Source organism: Microtus oregoni, unplaced genomic scaffold, assembly GCF_018167655.1.
Source record: "Microtus oregoni isolate MIOR12 unplaced genomic scaffold, Mior012 000014F_ref0000157, whole genome shotgun sequence".
Taxonomy (NCBI): domain Eukaryota; kingdom Metazoa; phylum Chordata; class Mammalia; order Rodentia; family Cricetidae; genus Microtus; species Microtus oregoni.
The window spans coordinates 17,296,064-17,317,526 of record NW_024543073.1 but is presented as its reverse complement, the minus strand read 5'-3'; the positions used below and the strand labels follow the sequence as shown (position 1 = coordinate 17,317,526).

The window sequence follows — 21,463 nt, the reverse complement described above, 5'->3', positions numbered from 1 at the left end:
CACACCCTTACTCCAGCAAAGGGGACAGATGGTGGGTGACTGGCTCAGGATCAGGCATCCTGGAGAACGGAAGCTGTGGGGAAGAGCGAGCAGAGGCGAGAAGGGAAGGTGCAAAGGAGAACTGGAGCGCAAATGCAGAAAGGCTGGGTGTGTGTGCTTCGGGGATCTGCTTGGCAGGATGCAGGCCCGACAGAAGCACACACCACCAAGGGCCACGCAGGCCTGGCAAGCTCTAGGAGCCAGGGATGCATTGTAGGTAGACAGCTGGCATGCCCTGCCATGCATTTTAGAGTCATCACCCTGAAAGTGCAGAGAGGGGCCTGCAGAGGGCTAGAGAAAGGCAGAGGGGACCCTGGAAATGGGGCTGAGATGAGGAAGCCATTATAGCAGCCCAGAGAAACAGTGACATCTGAACTACGGAGAACACAGTTGAAGCCACAGGAAGGAACTGGCAAAAACAATAGGAACAACTTTTAGGTTTTTAAAGTAAACTTCAGTGTGAGCAGTGGTAGTCGAGGTCAGGGGAGCCCTTTGAGTTTAAAATGCTCATTAGGAAACAAGGTTAGGAAGCACAGCTCACACCTCTTACTATTTCAGTGCTTCACGTTGTAAATACAAAACACCTAGTGGCCACACAGAGTGGCACATGTAAACTAATTCCAGTTGTGTCTCTGGCCCTTACTGTCATTACCTATTTCACACCAAATGTTTGAACACGCAGTTAAACTGTGTTCCCGGAATCACACAAATGCACCCACGGTGAGCCTGGGCCATGCCAAACCTCCCTAAATTCACTCTGAAAACAGACACACATAGTGTGCAAGGCTCAAGCGTGTAACTGGGAATGGCCACACTTAAATCCCACGCAGTCACAATGTGTATTAAGGGACCTGATTTAAAATGGGCTAATTGGAAGTTTCCAGAGATACCATTAACATACAATAGTGACGCCTGCAATGGCTGAGGCCTTAAACCGGAAGATTGCTTTGGAGAGCAGTGATTTCAGAAGGCAGTGAAGGCACTGGATCCTGACTACATAGACTAATACTGGTTTTTAAAGTGTTTCTAAATTCTCTGCAGAAAACACATACCCCGTTATCTGCAGCTGGAGGTCAGGGAAGGGAGCATGCAGTTGTCCTTGGGAATGACACGGGAAAGTGTAGGACCCAAGGGGACAGAATTGCGGTCAGTAATGAGCATCTCCAGAGTGGAACGAAAGTGAACAAGAAAACCCACGGGAGGAGCTGAATGAGAAATCTTGCTCAAGTTCCACGCATTTAACCATGCACAGGGGCTCCTGGGGTGTGGGGGAACATAGGTCCTGAGGGGTCAGAGTTTGGGGTCTACAGGATTATGCCTAGTCAGAAGCTTTTCTCTCTAAAAATTCACCTTGAACTGGAGCAGTTATAATTGACCAACTAGATGCCAATTTGCCTATGGGGTAAAAAATGGGGTTTTTAAAAACTTGTATATTCTTCCTAGGAAGATTTAAGAAAAGTACATTAGTCAGATCATCAGACAAAGACATTTATCGTCCCTCCAAGAGGGCAGCAAGTACTGAGATGAAGGGCTGTCTTTCCCTTGAAGACAAATCTGAAAATGTAGCCTCAGAGGAGACTTCGGGGACCATTCGACTAGAGCAGGTCCTCTTCGGGTCTCCTGAACAAGAGGACAAGTAACCAAGTTTGAATTAAGAGACCAAAGCTTGGGAGCAATAAACCAGTGTGTGTGTGTGTGTGTGTGTGTGTGTGTGTGTGCGCATTCGTGATTGCATATTTGTGCATGCATGTGTTTGTGTGTGCATGTTTGTGTGTGTATGCATGCTTGTGTGTGCATATATGTTTGTCTGTGTACACATTTGTGTGTGCGAATGTTTGTGCTCACATGTGTCTGTATGTGTGTGTGCACATGCATGTGGGTGTGCATGCATGTACATGTATGCATGTGCTTGCTTCTGGGTGTGAGTGCAGGCTTGATGTACACGAGAAGGTGGGAGGGTTACCTTGGGTGTTGGTCCTCGCCTTCACCCTTGTTTGAGACAGTCTCTTATTCACTCTGCACACAAGAGACTAACTGGCCAGCAAGCTTTCAGGAACCCTCCTATCTCTGTTCCTCACCTCATCACAGGAGCACTGGGATTACAGCTGCACACTACCAGGTCTGGCCTTGTATGGGTTCTGGGGATCTGAACTCAGTTCCTCATATTTATGTGGTGAGCGCTTCACCCATAAGCCATCTGCCCAACTCCCAGAAACTACTTTTTAATGGACAAGGAGGCAAGCACTGGCTGTTTAACTATGCCCACCCCACCCCCTCCCTAAAGAGGACCGACGTGCTCACGTGTCACGTGTCAAATGTCTTCGACAGCAAGTCATTTTCCCGAATGAAATGCTTCAGGAGCTAAGTGGCCTTGTACTGTATCTAAGTAGTGGAAGAGAATAAGAACGCCATCTTTGTGGCCTTCAGCATAGAACCGGGCGGTCCTAGAATACAGGCACTCATTAGCCCTGATCCCTACACAACGGGCCTCTTTCAAACGCTGGCCCGCTAATTTGAATTGGCTCTGCCGTTCTCTCGCACGTCACGGAATGCAGAAGTGTTAGATTAACAAAGCAACTCGGGACCTGGCCCGGAGCCAACAGGCCACAGCGTCTGTTCTCTCATCCATATGTACAGCAATAGTAAATCCATGCCTTAAATAATTTACCACAGAGCGATCTGTAGCTCCTCTTTGTCTGTGCACATGGCATTTAGACTTTGTGCAAGGTTTGCATCTACATCCTGGCTTGATCGGCAGATTATCGTTTTTAGCAAAGGAGCTGGTGATATCCCTTTCATAGGTCAGAGGACAAAGAATACAAAACACTTATCTAAAATTACACTAAGCCGGCCACGGTGGCAGTACACGTCTGTAATCCCAGAACTCGGAGAGGTGGAGGCAAAGAGATCAAGAGTCTAAGTCCAGCCTCGGCCACATAATGGGTTCTTGGCTGTGCTGCACCATACGAGACCCTATCCCTGCCCCTCTCCCAAAAGAAAAAAAACTAAAGTTACACTCGGTTTGCACCCCACTCTCCCGTTTAATTTCAAAAGACCAACTGCATTTTAAATGAATACACTAATAAATAAGGATTTGTCATACCGATGTCTAGAGAATAAATCTTTAACTGGCTGACTGATGCCGTAAATCCTGAGCTGCTCCCTCTACAGAGAATGGTTTCATCTTTTTTTCCCTTGAACTTTTTAAAGGCTGTTAATATCAGCGACATAAAAGGGAGCTCTGCTCAAACAGAATGCACGCAGTGTGTGACGGTGTACACCTGCGGACTCAGGCTGGGGCCAGACTCGCCTTCCAGTCCAGTCACGACGGCAGAGCAAGAGCTGTCTGAGACAGACAGACAGACAGAATAGTGAGCATTAAACAGTCATTTGTTTGGCAATAGAAATATCCAAGCCTTAGCGTGAACATGGCATACACCTTTTCTTGGTTTTGTCCTGAAACTCACTCTGTAGACCAGGCTGGCTTCAAACTCACAGAGATCAGCCTACCTCTGCTTCCCTAGTGCTGGGATCAAAGGCGTGCGCCACCACACCCAGCCATGGTACACAACTTTAATATCAGTACTCCTGAGGGAGAGCCAGCCAGATATCTGTGAGTATGAGGCCAATCTATTACATCAACGGCATTCTGATATCAATACATTAAGTATACTACACAGGGCTAGCTTTCATAGAGACTTTGCACATCGTATATTCAAATTGCACATCATATACGCATTGCTCATAGAATCACAGAAATAACAGATAAGAAAACTGAAGATTAAGATATCACCGCTAGGTAGGTAGTCCTATGACTATGTATCTGCCTGACTCCTGCATGTGAAATAAAGAGAAGAATCCAAGGAAGTGAGTGTCCTGGAACAGAAGAGATCATGCCCAGGCAAGCTCAGCCCCTACTCTCATCCCTGAATCACACCTTAATAATACTAATACTAATATTTAATAATACTAATGCCCCCAGCTTGTCATTTTCAAGAATGCTAGCTGCTTGCATGTGTGCCTCTCAAATTAACCAAGTTCCTTCCAGTTTAGACACTGACCTCCATTACAAAAGTAATACACTACAGAAAGGGTCCCCCACTATACGCTGACATCAATCAGGCTCTTAACTTGACAATACATTATACTCTTTTTGCACACATCTTTTCATCTCTAGATAGGAAAAAGGTTCAAACGTGAAAATATATTATAGAAAGCTAATTATTAAAGACAGTCTAAAATTTCCTTTTAAAAACTTTGTTTTATTTTTATTTTATGTGCACTGGCATTTTGCCTTGGGTGTCGGGTCCTCTGGAACTGGAATTACAAACAGTTGGGAGTTGCCATGTGAGTGCTGGGAATTGAACCTGGGTTCTCTGAAGAGCAACCAGTGATCTTAACTGCTGAGCCATCTCTCCAGCCCCAGTCTGAAATTTCTACTAATATGTTGTGGTGGTTTGAACAGCCCCCAAAGGGAGTGGCACAATTAGTAGGTATGATCTTGATGGAGAAAGTACGTTGATGTGGAGGCGGGCTCTGAGGTCTCATTTGCTCAAGCTTCCCTCAGTGTGACAGTCAGTCCACTTCCTATTGCCTACAAGTCAAGATGTAGTACTCTCAGCTCTAGCACCATGTCTATTTGCACGCCACCATGCTCCCCTTCATGATGATGGTGAAGTGAACCTCTGAAACTGTGAGACACCCCAATTAAATGTTTTCTTCATGGTGTCTCTTCACAGCAGTAGAAACCCTAACTAAGATATATGCTTAGCAAAGCTGTCTCTAATTGCAAAGATGTCACCTTCTCCTCTTAAAATTTAGTCTTCCGTGTTTCATGGGCCACAGTGTCAACTCCCATGCCTTTACATGTTAAGAAACACAAAGATCCCAATTTGCAACATGTAACCGCACATCACAAAAAGCAAATGCTCCTGAAACCTGGAAAACCCTGCTGTTTTTCATTAGAAGTTATCTGTTGTATACTTGCCCTTACAATGCATAATTCACTACAGATGTGGCCCAGCGGCAAAGCACTGGACTAGCACACAACCATAAGTACAATCCCTAGACTCTCACACACAAAAATACTTTTAAAGAAACGTAAAGGAATAAAGGGCATTTGGGGACTGTGGCAACAGTGCTTACTGTGCAAGTGTGAGGACCTGAGTGAGATCATCCAGAGCCACATAAAAAAAGCCAAGTGCAGTGACATGTGCTCTCGGTGACAAGAGGATCCCTGCAGCTTGCTGGCCAGCCAGTCTAGCCCATTCAGGGAGCACAGGTCCAGCAACAGGTTCAAAAAAGAATGACGTAGAGAGTAACTGAGGAAAACACTCAACATCAGACTCTGGCTTCCACAGGTATGTACACATACATGCATGCATACACCCACACACACAGGCACACATATATACACCAAAAAAATGAACAAGGAAATGCAGGAAATATAAACCAAAAAAAATTATATTCTGGCAAAGAAGAAAAGTAGTTCGTAAATCACTACATTTAAACCGCACACTTAATAAGTCAATAGAATTTACAAAGTGTCTTTATTATCATGAAGTTTATTTTATTTAAGTTTACAGATACATATATTTTTTTCTAGCCAGAAACTTGAATGTTCAAAGGCAAACATGGAATGTTCTCATCAACTACACAAGTTGTTGAGTTAATGACAAAAATCATCTTTACATGTGTCTGTGAAATGTCTTCACTTATAAAAAAGATGATTTCTCGATTCTGTCAAAACCTATGTCTAAAGAATGTAGAAGACAGAGCTGGAGCTGACCTGGAAACCTCCTCCCTGATGCCTACGCTATCAAAGTATCTAAAGGTTCTATGCAAGCTGACAGGAGAGAAAAATAATTAAAAGTCTCACCTATATGTAAAGCTTACGGACCAGAACAATGACCAGTACAGCAAGATACATCCAAGGGTACAAAAGTGGCACTTTTATATTTAGGGGTAACCAACAGTTACCTAACTGGACCCCCACTCAGCAGAAGAGAATTCATACCTGTACTGTAAAACCTAGCCAGGCACCTGTGGTGGATAAGGCCATAGAACCTAGAAGAGGACCTTTTATTGCCACTTTCCAAAACCAGTGCAAGTCTAAATCCCTAAAAACACAGATACGCAGGTAAGTGTAGCTCTCCCTGATCATTATAGAAGCTTCTTTGTGCAGACAGAGACTTCATGAGATGTCCAGCCCCAGCGGGTACATCTACAACATGACCCCTACTCTTGAGGCGCAGGGAGAATAGCAGAAGAGGAAGCGGAAAGACTGTAAGAGTCAGAAGGTCAGAATGTATTCTGGGAGATGGTGTCTTCTACATATGACAGGAGCTGCACCATGAAACTTTAATGGTGACCTAAATAAGACCTGCTCATCGCCGACACTGGCTGACATTCTAATGTGGCTGGGAAAATTCTAACAAGATTCCACACCCTGATGAAGAGTTACAGTCAACTAATTGCTGCTGGGAGAGAGAGAATCAGTCTTCTCTGGATCTAGCCCCCAATAGGTGATCCAATCCCAAGTGGTCAGCTCAAAACATAGCAGGTTGTATTTTTATGCATGCATGTGCATGCGTGTGTGTGTGTGTGTAAGGTGCATGTAGCAATAAAAACTAAAGAAGAGATCATGAATTTGTGAGGGAGTGAGGGGGTGATATGGAGAAATTAGAGGGGGATATAAATGATATATGAAATTCTCAAAAAAAAAAAACCCAACTAAATGTAAAAGGAGAAAGGCAGCTTCTGATCTGTTTCGTTTCAAAGTCCCTCATGCCCGTTGTAAAAATAATTATTGCTTAGTTACATATGGATACACACACACAATAATAGAAAAACAAAAGCCATCCTTATTCTCTCCACAGATGATTCTGGAAACAATGCTTCACGTAAATTCAGCCTTAACTTTAATCTGGCCAGAGCCACGTCTGCAAATCCCTTTGGAAAATCCTACGTGCTGGGTCCATAAAGATCCACTCTCCAGACAAAGGCATCCTGGCTGGACACGTCCAAAATAGCTCTCAAAGGCAAACAAACAAAAGTCACCGTGCGCCAGCGCCAGCCGCTCCGAAGAAGGGAGAAGAGGAACCCGAAAGGCTATCGGCTGGGGAAGTCAACCACATATTTGGAATTCTACAGGAATAAACTAGAAACAAGAAGAAAACAGGCACCTGGCAGGAAAAAATGTGAAGGAAATTATTGAGACGTGATACACTTCCTGTCAAAACAACACGCGAGGGGGTGACTCATTCCATCAGCATCTTCTAGAATCTGTGCAACTTTCAATGCTCCATAAGTTCAACCATGTTGACCGTGGTGCAGAAGGATTTTGTGGGTTTTGCTTTAAATACTAATCTATTCATGTCACCCTGTGCCCAAAACACACAGAAAGCAGAGTGTACTCCCTGTGTCTCCATAGCCATGCCCCTTCTTGTCACCAAGGCAAGATAGATAGCAGGGTGTCAATGGCCTTCCTTTGTTTACTTTTGGCTTGAGCTGTGGCCTTCGGTGCTCTTCAGTCTAAAGGAGTGCTTAGCCCTAGAATTGAGCGCTGCCCTTCAGCTCACTGTTGACACACCAAGACAGCCACCAGGATCTTTATCAGACACCTTGAGAATCTGTCAAACTGATAGCATTCTCAAGTATCCGAGGTCAGAAAAATACAAAACTAGAGGTGCACCCCACCGCTGGGCCATCTCGCCAGCCTTACAGATGAATGTAAGACGCAGGGCCGTTATAAATGAGCAGGTTGTCAAAATAAGTTTAGTTAGTGTAGCCCGTGTTTTGACTTTCCTGTGTGTGTTTACGTGTGCTGCCAGCGGGTGAAGCCGGGGCCTTGCATATGCTAAGCAAGCACTCTGCCACCGAGCTACGACAATCCCTAATCTAAACTGTTATACATAATTCTGCCTGATGATACCCAAACTTTCCTCCTCCTCAAATAGCTACTGGAGCCCTTGCATTATTTCCAAGGCCAACTATGAAAGTTTTAAAGTCTAGGCAAAGAGGACCATGTGTGATCGTCTTAAGGAAAAACAAAACAACAACAGTGGTTTGTGCTGGAATCCGAACGTCCGGGGGTTCCTCCAGCTTCACTTAGGAGCTAAAGTGAAGTGCTCAGATTTTCACTCTGTTCCTTCACTGCTGTCTTCCCGTCTGTGTGCTTTAAAGTTTTAGGCTATTCTGTGTACATGTATGTGTGCTGTGTGAGTGAGTGGCACGTGTACGCAGGTGTCTGCAGGGGCTGGAAATGGGCGTGAGATGCCCTGGACGAGAGTTAGGGGAAGTTGTGAGGAACCTGACATGGGTGCTGGGAACAGAACTCCAGATCTCTGCAAGAGCAGCCACTGCTCAGAACCGCTGAGGCATCTACCCAGCCCCACACTCTTGTGTTCCTATTGTCACCAAAATTTTGCCATACAGATTTCATTTACAACACCATGATTGAGGGGGAAAAGGGGCAATATTTGATGCCTATTCTATCAGGCATGGCTTCCAGGAAAAAAATTAAAAATGACTTCACTCAGACTGCTGAAAGCACCCTGTGCACACCATCTCCACACCTGTGCACACCATCTCCACACCTGTGCACACCACCTCCACACCTGTGCACACCATCTCCACACCTGTGCACACCACCTCCACACCTGTGCACACCACATCCACACCTGTGCACACCACATCCACACCTGTGCACACCATCTCCACACCTGTGCACACCACCTCCACACCTGTGCACACCACATCCACACCTGTGCACACCACCTCCACACCTGTGCACACCGCCTCCACACCTGTGCATGCCATCTCCACACCTGTGCACGCCATCTCCACACCTGTGCACGCCATCTCCACACCTGTGCACGCCATCTCCACACCTGTGCACGCCATCTCCACACCTGTGCACACCATCTCCACACCTGTGCACACCATCTCCACACCTGTGCACACCATCTCCACACCTGTGCACACCACATCCACACCTGTGCACACCATCTCCACACCTGTGCACACCATCTCCACACCTGTGCACACCACATCCACACCTGTGCACACCATCTCCACACCTGTGCACACCATCTCCACAGCACTGCCTGTCGCACGGCAGCACAGTGGCTGATTCAGCAGCCCCGAGAACCCGAGTGAATCGGAGGCCTCTTATTGCTGGTCCCCTAGAACCCCGCATATGTCTCCAAGTAATTATTAGCCACACTCAGAGAAGACTCAAAATTCAAATAGAACCTCCACAAAAACTCCCTGGAGTGGAAATGCTTTACAAAGAATTTCTAGATGATTAGAGAATTTCGAAGTCCTACCCCAACCCCAGCAAGTCAAACCCCAAACAGAGCAAGGTCAGGTTCCTGCCCTAGTGTATAAAGCAGCTATGAAATAGAATATCTTGAACTTGACATATCCTAAAAGGTGAAGGGATGCCAAGCTTTAAAATATGGTTCCTTATGAGTATAATTTGGGACCTTTTATATTGATCATTGAGAAGCACATGATAAACTAGGTTTTAGAAATTTGGTACACCAGGCATGGTGGCCCACACCTTTAATCTCAGCACACAGAAGGCAGAGGCAAGAAGATCTCTATGAATTCACGGCCAGCCTGGTCTACATAGTGAGCTCTAGGCAGCCAAGGTGAAAACCTGTATAAAAAGAAAGATCACAGTTTGAGAGAAAATTGGGCTGAAGGTGGTGAAAAGAAAAAAGAAAGAAGGAAGAGATGGAATGATCTATTATAAATGTTCCTACTTTGTAAAAAACTGGTATTTATCAAAAATGTCCTACATTTCAGGCCATGTTTTCCATCGAGCCTAAAAGCAATGTGGTACATTAGATTCTGCTGCTAAAATGAAATTAATATCTATCTCCAGTCATCTTAGAATTCAATTAAAGTAATTCCTGGATTATTACTGACTCATTCCGCCTGGCTACTCAGGAAGGGCTCTGACCACAACGTCACGAGCTTCTGTGACAGAGTCCTCCCTGAGAACCAACAGTCCTCCCCTGTGAAGACGCAATGCTGGATGACTATCTTCAAACCCAGCTTCCTGAACATGTGCATAAAGCCAGCCAAGGCGCCTCTGGGAACCAGACCCTATGCCAGTTATGCACGGGAGGTTTAAGGCACCATCCTCCCTCCAGAAAGCTTGAAAATGGAGCCAGGTCTAGTGACACGGTCATGTAATCCCAGCTGCTCTAGAGGCTGAGATAGGAAGATTACAAATTCAAGGCCTGCCTGAGATGCAAAGTGAGTTTGAGGCCAGTCTTGGCAGCTAAGGGGGACCCTGCCTCAAGATAGACAAAGTCAAAAGGGGGACTAGAAATGTAGGCAGGATAGAGCGCTTGCCTTGCATGGTGCCCTAAATCCAGCCACTATTATCTATCCTTCAGCCACTGGTGTAGTTGGGAGGGGGTGGTGGGACCCGAGAGATGGAGTGCACAGGGGGATGGGACGGCCCCAAACCTTTGGATTTCAGATGATATCATAGGAGCCCAGGGAGGTAACATGACCCGCATAAGATTTTTTTTTTTTTTTTTTTTTTTGGTTTTTCGAGACAGGGTTTCTCTGTGGTTTTGGAGCCTGTCCTGGAACTAGCTCTTGTAGACCAGGCTGGTCTAGAACTCACAGAGATCCGCCTGCCTCTGCCTCCCAAGTGCTGGGATTAAAGGCGTGCGCCACCACCGCCCGGCTGACCCGCATAAGATTTCAATACAAATTTCAGTTCTGACCCAACCCAAGGCATACCCAAGACTGGAAATACTTCCAATCCCTTCCTCCTGCAGATCAGCTAGTCACCAGCCGTCAAACCCAACTCACAGTAACCAAACTGTTTCCAACTCATTTACTCCGCATATCTTACCCACTTCCTATTTCTCCTGCTGCATAGCCACTCCTGGGGAATAAAGACGTCTGCCAGGAACGCAGAAGGAAAAAGAAAACCTGGCTTTTTGGGTTTTCTGTGGCTAAAAGCACTCACTGCCAAGCCTGACGACCTGAGTTCAAAACCCGGGATACACATGGTGGAAGGAGAGAACCGACTCCTGCAAGCTGTCCTCTGACCTCCACATGAACACCACGGTGCATGCCTATACATATACATACATGCATGCATGCATACATACATACAAACACAACTATGTACATACATATACCAAAATGGTAATATTTTTAAGATTTAAAAATCTCTTCTAGCGGCTGGAGAGAGAGCTCTTGTAGAGGACCTGGGCTCTGTTCTCAGCACCCACATTTCATGCAGCTCACAGTGGCCTAACTCCAGTTCCAGGAAGTCCAATACCCTCTTCTGGCCTCCTCTTCCAGCACATACATGGTACACATACATACAGGCAAAACACTTGTACACACCAAATAATTAACAACAACAAACAAAACCTGTCCTAATAAAGCAATCTCCAAAGAAGACAAGTACGCTATCAAGACAAGGCCTCCTTAAGGTGGTCATGGGAGGCTGCTTTCTCTAATCAGCCCCATGTCTGTTAAATGTGGAAGCAAAATACACAGTTAACCATAATGATCCAGTGGTTTGGAGTGTTCAATGCTATTGGGAAGCCACTTCAGGTCCCTACTGGCATATCATTATAAGATTTGTTTTGTTTTGTTTTTGTTTTATTGCTTTTTGAGATAGGGTTTCTATGGGTAACTGTCCTAGCTGTCCTGCAGCTAGGTCTTGCAGACCAGGCTGGCCTTGAACTCACAGAGATGCTTCTGCCTCTGCCTCCCAAGAGTGCTGGAATTAAAGGCGTGCACCACCACCACCTGGCCCATATTATATTTTTAACACCTCTAGAAAGTTAAAAATGAAAGGCTGTGTGTGAAGGCTTTGTCTCATAATGAACAAATTTTTGTACAAATTCTGACCTTTGAACTAAACATCAAAAATATCTTTGCACTGTTTCTTCTCGATGAGCAAGCTTTGGAGGTCCCACAAGCACCTCACATGACAACCTGGAGTGACCAGAAACACACTACTGAGAGACACACTTACTTCTACTTTCAGGGGTAAGAGCACTTGTTATAACCAAGAAGACCTGAGTTCAACCCCCCCCCCCCCTTTGAGGACCAATAAACCCCAGTGCTGTGAAAAATGGAAACAGGAGGATCACTGGGGCTTGCTACTCGTCACCCCAGAATCAGATTCAGTGAACGGCTCTGTCTAGAAAGAATAAGGCAGAGAGTGGACAGGACACCTAACATCTGGACTCAGCACAAAAAAAAAGCAAACAAACAAATTAATTTTGGAGTTGGGACTATAGCTCGGTGATAGAACATTTACTCTGTGTGCACGTGGTCCTGGGTTCAATCCACAGCAAACACACACACACACAAGCACATAAAGACACACACAACTCTAGTAAAGCCCTAGTTAAAGATCTTGTACAGGAAACCTGTTCAGTCTCTGGGGGCTGTGATAACTGATACAAAAGCCCCTTCCAGAACTCCATGCATGCCTGATAACTTTTGACAAATTGAAATTTTGGCAGCTCTGAAAAGCAGCATTCGAGAGCTTAAGCGAGCTACACATGACAGTGGCTTTCTGAAGGACAAGGCAGCCAGGCTGCACTCAACCACAGCCATAAACAGGGGCCTTAATTTTCACCACCTCACACCATCTGAATCTGCCTCCACCAAACGTTACTCACAATTAAATCACATCTAAAACATCCTCCCAGGGTTCAAGCATAAGGGTGGGGAGTTCAAGGTCATCTTTAGCTTGATCTACTGGGATCAAGGCCAACTTGGGCTCCCAACCCACTTTCAAGAACAGAAATGAGGGAACTGTGCTCCTAAGAGTTGGGTCAGGCAGGAAGAAGCCCAAAAAACCCTGAATTCTTTCAACAAAATGTTCATCTCAACTTAGTTTATAAGCGAGGGTGTCAAGGGCAGAGCCTTGGGTAGGTGACAAAGTGGAGAAGAATGCCAAGGACACGAGGAGAACTCTGTCTGCTTGGACTTTGTCTTATTCAGAGAGAGGTCATGTTTTGATCAGAAAGGAGAGGGAAAGGCAGGACTCTAACTCCCTGCTACGCAGAGCACTTGCCTTGCATATGTGGGACCCTATGCCTTGGAGATCTTTTGACTATAATCCATGGGGAACCATGGAAAAGAGCAGAGGAGTCAATCCAGGAGGTAAGCATTGCCATTACAATCTCCAAAGGCAGAGCCTACAGCGTCTAGGCAGAAGGCATTCCATGTTGCTCCCAAATAAGGTTCTGGAGGCATGGAGGGGGCTGATACGGCAAGAACTTCAAAGAGAAAGACTTGGAGCCAATGGGGCTCTCAACAAAGAGTTACTTGAGAACCGGCCCCATATCCCTGGGTGGAGGCAAAACAGATACAGTGTACATCCTTGTGACAAGAAGGAGGGTTAACAGTGAGGTGCTGATACAAGCAGTGGCCATTAGTTCCCTCTGCCTGACACAGCCTACCATCTCTCTGAAGAAGTCTGTGGAGACACTCATTCCACCCCACCTCAACTTTAGCCTAAATGGCAGGGGTTTGTATCCTAAAGATTACAGTTGTGAATGTGATAATTTATTAACACACTAACCAGTGTGGAAAGGGTAGAACAGTCATATGCAAGGAAGTAAATCTAAGAGAGATAAATATCTCCAAGGACTACAAAGGTGACCGCGAGCCTGTGAACGAGGTGCGGCTCAGCCGTAACACACATTGACCGGAGCTTTGTAATCACAAGATGGTTATAAACTTCAAGGATCAATTGCACGGCTCACCAGCACCGCAGCTGCAATGTCATTGTTTCCAGGGCTCTGTGGGAACAAATTTAGAGACTAAATTGCTAAACCCTTATAACAGATAGATCCAGATGGAGGCTAACCGTTCAGGTGACTTGAACGGCCTGACCCTAAGTCTGAACGGCAGCTGATCGTCCCCCATGAGCTGGGAGCTGAGGGACCGTGGTTCTGCTGCACTCCATCAGATGTCGTTGGCAAGAAGCACATTCCGAGAAGAAGGTGGCAGATTGGAAAGTTCAGCACAATAAAAATATTCAAAACCACATATGTTATCAATTTTTAGAAATGTCCTTACAAGAGCAATTGTTCAGAATGCCCTGCCTGCGGCAGAATCGTGGTGAAGTTGGCTGAGAGAAACACCAAGGGAACATCATTCGGTGTTCAGCAACCTCAGCTTCCCACAGACCAGACTGTCTTTACTGCCTAGACGCTCCTTCTCACTGTACTGGGACAGCTGGTTAGCCATTTGGGGGTATGTTATGTGGGTGAGATTTGCACTGGCAAAGACCAGACAGAAACTTCCAGGTGTCTGTCAATCTAAAGATTCAGATTCCATCAAGAACTTCATTTGTTTCTCCTGACATAAAGAAACCACTTCTTGAGAGAGGTCCACAGAGTGGCCCTGATACATCCCAGTGGTTTCTAACGTAATCCAGACACAATACACAGGAGCACACCACTGCTAGTCTTGATGGAGATGTTGAAGACTGGAAAGACTTTGGATGATTATTAGCAAAAAATTAATCAACTAACACATGTGCACTGTACTTTAAGCTCATACAAAATAGCCTAAATCAGGATCCCTGCCACCATTGGTCATCTAATCAGGCTGGGACACTGAGAGGCACACAGAAACACACAGCAGGGCCCAATGCCTAGTGGCAAGGGATCAGTGAGAAGGGCCAATAGGATAGTGACGAGGGCTCAGACAGAAAGGCAGCTCTGGGGCTATTAAGTTAATCAAAGGCTTCCAGTGTTTGAGCTGGGCATCAAGGATTACAAGAGGTTCTATCTCAGGAGGAGAAGAGTCCTCCTGTGAACAAAGTCAAGCTAGAAATGGAATCACTTCTCAGTACCAAAGGGCTACCAGCTCCCTAACCCTCACAGATCCTAAAAATCCCAAGATGCTCAAGGTTCACAGACACTGGTGTAGTATCTGCATGCAATCTGTGAACTTCCTGCATGCTAGATAATTTCTAATAACCAATGCAATGACAATGCTATGTGCATACCTGTGGCCCAATTTTATGCAGGTGATAACAGCCAGGAAATAATCGGTACATATTAGATACAGGATTAACTTGCAACCCACAGTTCGCTGGACCCAGGGAAGCAAAACGGTGAATACAGCTGGCCGACCGTATACAGCAATCATTCCACATGGCTGATGGAGGCAAAGTGTTCACCAAAAGAGACACCAGAGGATGACTGGCATGCCAACAGCATAGAAGGAAAACCATGGGAAGAGGTAGGCACTGCTCCCTTCTGGAGACACTGAAGGATGAAGAATGCCAGAAACAGCCAGGAAGGTGGCAAATTCAGCTCACGCTGGAGCGACCTCTTTTTCAAATGATGTCAGGTCCATCTGGAATGATCCCGGTGAATAGAATATCCCAGGTTTGAAATCCTGCAGGAGGGGCTCAGAAATAATTGTCCACAGTCCCACCCATCAGAGGAAACCCTGGACATTCTAAAACTCTAGCATTTGGGTATACATCTAACTATGAGGTCCGTGGAGCAAGGAAAAGGGGAACGGCTGAGAAAGAACCAGGTGGCGATGCACAGGCAATCAGCCAGAGTGCTTACAGGGAAAGGCAGACATCACAACCAAGGATCATTTGCCTGAACCACGCAGCCCTGCAGAAACGCCATAGAAGTCCTTCGTGAGACTGACTTCCTTTGCTCCAGAATTTATCTGTACCATGAAATTAAAGAAACAATCAGCTTCTCATTCCTTCTCAGTGCCACACTATCCCACAAGGGGACCAGGTAGCCCGCTGACCCATGTACGTGGGATCCAGACTTCCTTGTCGGCAACCTCTTGGGACTAAGTCCAGAAAGATAACCTTAGTCTTTCAGTGCTCTGACTGTAAATGCTATGACCACAGCTGCAGCCACAGTGCTGGCCTGGAGACCATGCATGCCCAGTCTTGTGGATTACGGCCAGAAAAGCTGAATGGACTGAGACTCCGGGCACTTGTAAATTTCAAGACGGCACAAAATGTTCGAACTGAGAAGGTCTTAGAGACCATGGATCTCATCCATTCTGGATGAAGCAAGACCAGAAATGACTCCTACTTGCCCAAGGTCACACAGACGGGGGGTTATGAAGAGGTCTATGCCTGCTTTAGATTCCCAGCCAAGGACAGTTTGCCCTGGATCACACTGACCTCTTGCCATCTTCCCAGCTGGAAAGCAGGCAGGTGCTGGGGACCAAACCCAGGGCCTCACAAGCTGGGCTTGTGTTCCATCTACCACTAAGCCCACCTCTAACCAGTGCCACTCTTTATAAGTGAGCCATTGCCATTTGTTGTCAACATAATGTCCACCAATTTGTGACACTCCATAGTTTATCTCATCAACCAATGAGACACGTTACTGTTAACCTGGTTTCACTTTTTTTTTTTAAACCCAGTACGCATGCTGGGCAAGGTATTCTACCACTGTGGATTATGTCCTGCCCTTGTTATTTCCTTTTCAAAAAACAGAAAATCTGAGGGAGAGAGTGGTCACTAAGCCAGGACAAAGACAGGTCTAGTGCACTGTGGCTTCAAAGTCTACACTAGAAAACATCTCGTTAGAGTTTATGACATATGAACTCTTTATAGAATGAGGAGAAGAGAGTAAGCATAAACACCACAGGCACGATTACCAATGCCATAATGAACTTAAAATCTATCTGCTTTTAAAGTGTTCAGTCGATCTCACGGGCTGACTAGATGGCTCAGCGGATGATGGTGCTCGCTCCCAAACCTGATGAGCTAAATTCAGTCCTCAGAACTCACATGGCAGAGGGAAGGAACTGATTACTAAAAACTGCAAAGCTGCCCACTGACCTCCACATGTGTGCACACACAATAATACATACATACATACATATACATACATACATTGATTTTAAAAATTCTCTTGGTCATGCATTTTAACTTTAAATTCCTATTACGTGTGTTTATTTGCTTGTTTGTTTCGTGTGTGTTTCTATGCCTTGACTCAGGTGTGGAGGTCAGAAGAAAGCTTTCAGGCATTGATTTTCTCTTTCTGCCACATTATCTGGCTCAGCAGCAAGCACCTTTATCCTCTGAGCCACCTTGCCTGCCCTCAGTTATCTGTTTGTTCAGGAAATGTCTGGATACATGTTTGATGGGACTATAGAAAGCATGCTAGCATTTCAAGTACATATTTTTCTCATGCTCAGTCATCACAAGGAGCTTTCCCCTTGCTAGAGGTAGGAAGTGACTCGCCTGCTGGTTTGGAAGGGTCTCTTCTGGGCAAGCTTAAGTTACTGCCCGCTGCCTGCTTTGGTGGTCCTCCCCCCCAACACATGCATACACACACCCTTCCGTTCTTCAAGGAACATCATTCTTATGTTAACTTTCCACTAAAATCAAATCTCAAATTAATAATAGCCAAACTGAAACCAGAGACTGACAGAGACTGAACCTCTAAAGATTAATAATATATATATATATATATATATATATATATATATATATATATATATTTGGTTTTTCGAGACAGGGTTTCTCTGTGGACCAGGCTGGTCTCGAACTCACAGAGATCCGCCTGCCTCTGCCTCCCAAGTGCTGGGATTAAAGGCGTGCGCCACCATCGCCCGGCAATAAAATATATTTTTGATAAGATATTCAAACCCAACATCACTGGAATAAATAACGAACATTCAATTATATATTTTTCACTTTCCCTCTTACTAAAGAAATGATGTCAAATCTCATTATCTTGCTTACCCAGGAGAAGAAATCCAGGAGCAATAACAGCTCAAGTAAGCAAATTACAACTGTACCTAAGATCAAATTTCGGGGAGAAAATGGAGTGCATTAAGAAGATATACTGCCACGTAGGCTCATTTCCCCGGCCAGATGTCTTCATTGTGGAGCAAGCAAACATCCATTCTGCAAAGAGGACCAATCCTAAAAACACAAGAGCCACACAAATGTCACCCTGTGCCTGAAGTCAACCACCCAGGCAAGGAAAGCAAGGGCAGTCACAGGTACACAGCTGACTGGGTGAAAAGTGAAGAAAGTTTCCACAGAGCGTGAGGCACGTGGCCCAAGCAACAATGCTTCGCGTTTTGACAATATCTTTTCAATACCGTCATAACAACAGTGGAACCAGCTACCAAGGGCTGGATGAAATGGCAGACTATAATCTATCTGCTCCATAAAAAAAAAAAAAAAAAAAGCAAAACCTCTCCTTTGCATACCTGACCTGCACCTGGTAAGCAAGAAAACATCTCTACGCTCAGCGTTGCCTAAGCAAGAGATTCAGACCCAAACCCACCGGGCGGCAAAGCGTTTCCAGTGCAAAATACCTTGTTTCAAATACACTACCGTTTTTGATTTAGCACCCTCTGTAGAAGCTGCCCAACATGAGCCAACTCTTCAAAACAAATCTTACCTAAAGTCACAGGGAGAACAAGCCCAGAACTACTCTGTCCCACTGACAGTAACACAGGTACCATTGCAATGAAACCAAATCTACACTCCAGGGCTGTCCTATCACCCAGGACATTGAAGCATAATAAAATTACAGCCATCTGGGACTTCAAGAGTAATTTGGGCTCTATTTGGCTCTCTCCTAACCCTTTGCTGACAGAAAAGGGGTTTCCAACCTTTACATTATGAATCTTTCCTCTTGGGAGTCAAGACTTGACCACAAACTCTGGCAGACGTTGGTTAGAGCATAAGTACAAATTTTATACAAAACACCTACTCTTAAAGTAACAGTATATCCCGCCACTTAATACCACTCGGGTTTTTGCTCTTCTCACATGGCATACTAAAGGAAAGAAAGGCACGTGTATCAAAGCACTTCTAAAATGCTTGCCCAGTGGAAGTCTTAGCCACAAGAATGGATTTTTATGAGAACACAATAAGAAAATACTTCAGAATTCTTCAAAGCACCCCCATGATTTAAAAGAAAAATGTACTGAAACCCTAGATGGGCTAATGAAATTTCACTGACCCTTCATTACCTACTGATTTCCTTCTGCGCCTTGAAACATTTCTTAACTACTGAGAGGGCAGACGGCACTTCAGAGGAAAGTCCCGTAACACACCTGTTAGGGAACTGGCTCACCATTGGCTCGGCTGTGCGGCCTTGATAAGAGAGAAAACAGGCAAAGGCAGCGCGAACACTGGTTCTGTTCTCGTCTCATGTCATATTAGCCAGAACACTCCGCGAGCTCCAGACCCAAGAACTAGTTCTGTGCCTCAGTTTCCCTACCCACTAACTATCACCACTAAGTATCAGGTGTGATACTATACAAGTTCTATAATCAAAATAATTACACATAATCACCTATAAAGTCCCCATCAGAACATTAATTACATTGAAATGCTGTCAGAGTACAACTTCCACCGGCTTTTGCAATATTCTCTTCTTTCAAATATCCCAACGGAGTTTTAGCTCGACTATTCGTCAAGATTAGACAAACCCCTATTTGTTTTAACAACATCGACATAAAAAGCCAAGGCAGACGTATGGAAACCTTCCCTAGGCAAGGTTATCAGCACTTGAATTATCGCGTCCAAAGCAGATCCTACAGAACCTAACTAGGGCGAGGCTTTGGTTTTGCTTGTGCTGTGAGAATAGGATTTCATTCACAGACAGCTTCGGGGCCCAGGAACAGAAGAGGACAAAACATAGAAAAGCAGCGAGTCCGTTCTTTATAACTATTTCTTGATATAGAATCAATGTGCAGAACCAGTGGTCAGTCTCCTAAAGACTGGGACTCCAGCAGGGGTCAGAGAGCCAAAAGCTGGCAAACACAGATGTTGCCCTTCCCCCGGGCCCACCCAGCTGTAACCATTAGGCGGGTGCTGTGGGCTCCTAAAGTAGTCTCCCTTAGAAACCTGACTGGTGTCTGGGAAACGAGAGCTGGGTTTCCTGGGTGGTCCGAACACCCAGTGTCCACAGGGCTCACAATAAGCGAGAATGCCTTCTCCACCCGTGACCCCTACCACCCACACTCGAGTATTCCAGCGAAAACCCATGAAACAAGTGCATGCATTCCCACGGAACCCTAAAGGCCCCTCCCAAACAAGATAATCATAGATGCTTTTGTAAACTCAGCAAACGTTTTCCACAGAAATAAATGTCCTGAGTTTGGGACTGACCAGCAGTCTGGGGTCCCCAAGCACCTGAACTCCGACCAGTAGCACAGATGGAAAGAGGGACCCCTGGCTCTCAAGACGCTCCCTTCACCACCACCCTCATGCCATTGATTTCCACCGCTCGCGGTGAGCTGCGGTTGAACTCCCTCACCCTCCGCCCCTTCCCATCCCGGTGCCCGAGGGAATGAGGGGTGGCCGCTGCCTCCGCCCCGGTGCGCTCCGCCACAGCCGCCTCCGACCCCGCAGCGCCTAGCACTTGTTGCCTTGCCCCAGAGACCAGGAGGCGGCGCCCATCCCTCCGGCTGCCCAGCCGGCAGGGTGCAACCTCCCGCCACCTCTGCGGACCCCTGCGTCCTCGGGGACCCTGTTGAAACTTTGTCCCCTGAGAACTCAGGTGGGCAAACTTCACCCGGGGCTGCGGGGAGACAAGAGGGATGGCGCTCCCGCAATCAGCCTTTACCTGGAGCTGTGGCCCGGGAACGCCCGGAGCCCTGGCCAGGCGCTGTCCCCGCGGCCTGCCGAGGGCTACACACCGGCCAGCGTCGCCCGGAGCGAGCGGGGAAGCCGGTCCCCAGCTGCCCACGCCCCTCCGCTCCGCTGGTCGCACCGAGAGGCGGAGTCACCGCTCCCCGCTCGCCCGCCGCGCCCACAGCTGGGGCCGCCCCCGCGCCCCCCGGTTCCCGCCTGCCCACCTCCGGCCTGCCGGGCTCGCCGCCACCTCCTCATCACATGGCCGCGCCCGCCACCGGCTCCAGGAGGAAACCTGAAGCTGCTGTGACTCCGCCGCCCCCCCTCTCCCTCCGCGGGGCGGCGGCCGTTCGCCTCGGTTTTCCTCCCGCGGCGGGCACGGAATGGGACCTGCCAGGCCAGGGCAGGGTTGCACCCTAGCGGCGACGCCCGCTCGCCCCGGGGGCCTCCACGCCCTGGTGGCGCCGGAGGAAGGAGCTGGCCTGTCCGCTCCTAAGGGGAGCAGTGCCAGGCCCTAGGGAGGCTCGGGTTGTCCTCAGCCCAAAGCCACCACACCCGGGACATAATAGCACCCGGGTCTGTTACAATAGGAAGTACTATTTTAAAAGCAGCAGTCCTCTTAATTCATGGGAATGATGGATGTTACTCTGGTCCAAAGCTTTACAGGCTCGATTCCCTAGGCTTTTCTGCACACAGGTGCCTAAATGGCATCCTAAAAAAAAAAAAAAAAAATAGGTTTTTTTTTTTTTTTTTAGAAAGTCATAGCCACTTATACAATACTCAGCAATGTGAAAGGACCCCCTCATCTTG

General features: G+C 46.6%; 1 protein-coding gene across 4 annotated transcripts in view; it reads right to left on the bottom strand.

The window, feature by feature from the left end:
• Window positions 1-21,097, bottom strand: part of Arhgef28 (Rho guanine nucleotide exchange factor 28) — a 291,354-nt gene extending 270,257 nt beyond the window's left edge. For 2 of the 4 annotated variants that reach the window (XM_041663279.1, XM_041663280.1), the window contains exon 1: window positions 20,878-21,097. In XM_041663279.1, the coding sequence (XP_041519213.1) occupies window positions 20,878-20,911 (34 nt within the window). In that variant the 5' untranslated portion in view covers window positions 20,912-21,097. Of the gene's footprint in view, window positions 1-17,797; window positions 17,914-20,645; window positions 20,820-20,877 lie in introns of those variants that run through there. The other 2 variants (XM_041663282.1, XM_041663281.1) reach the window with 2 other exon arrangements.
• Window positions 21,098-21,463: the final 366 nt, after the last annotated feature.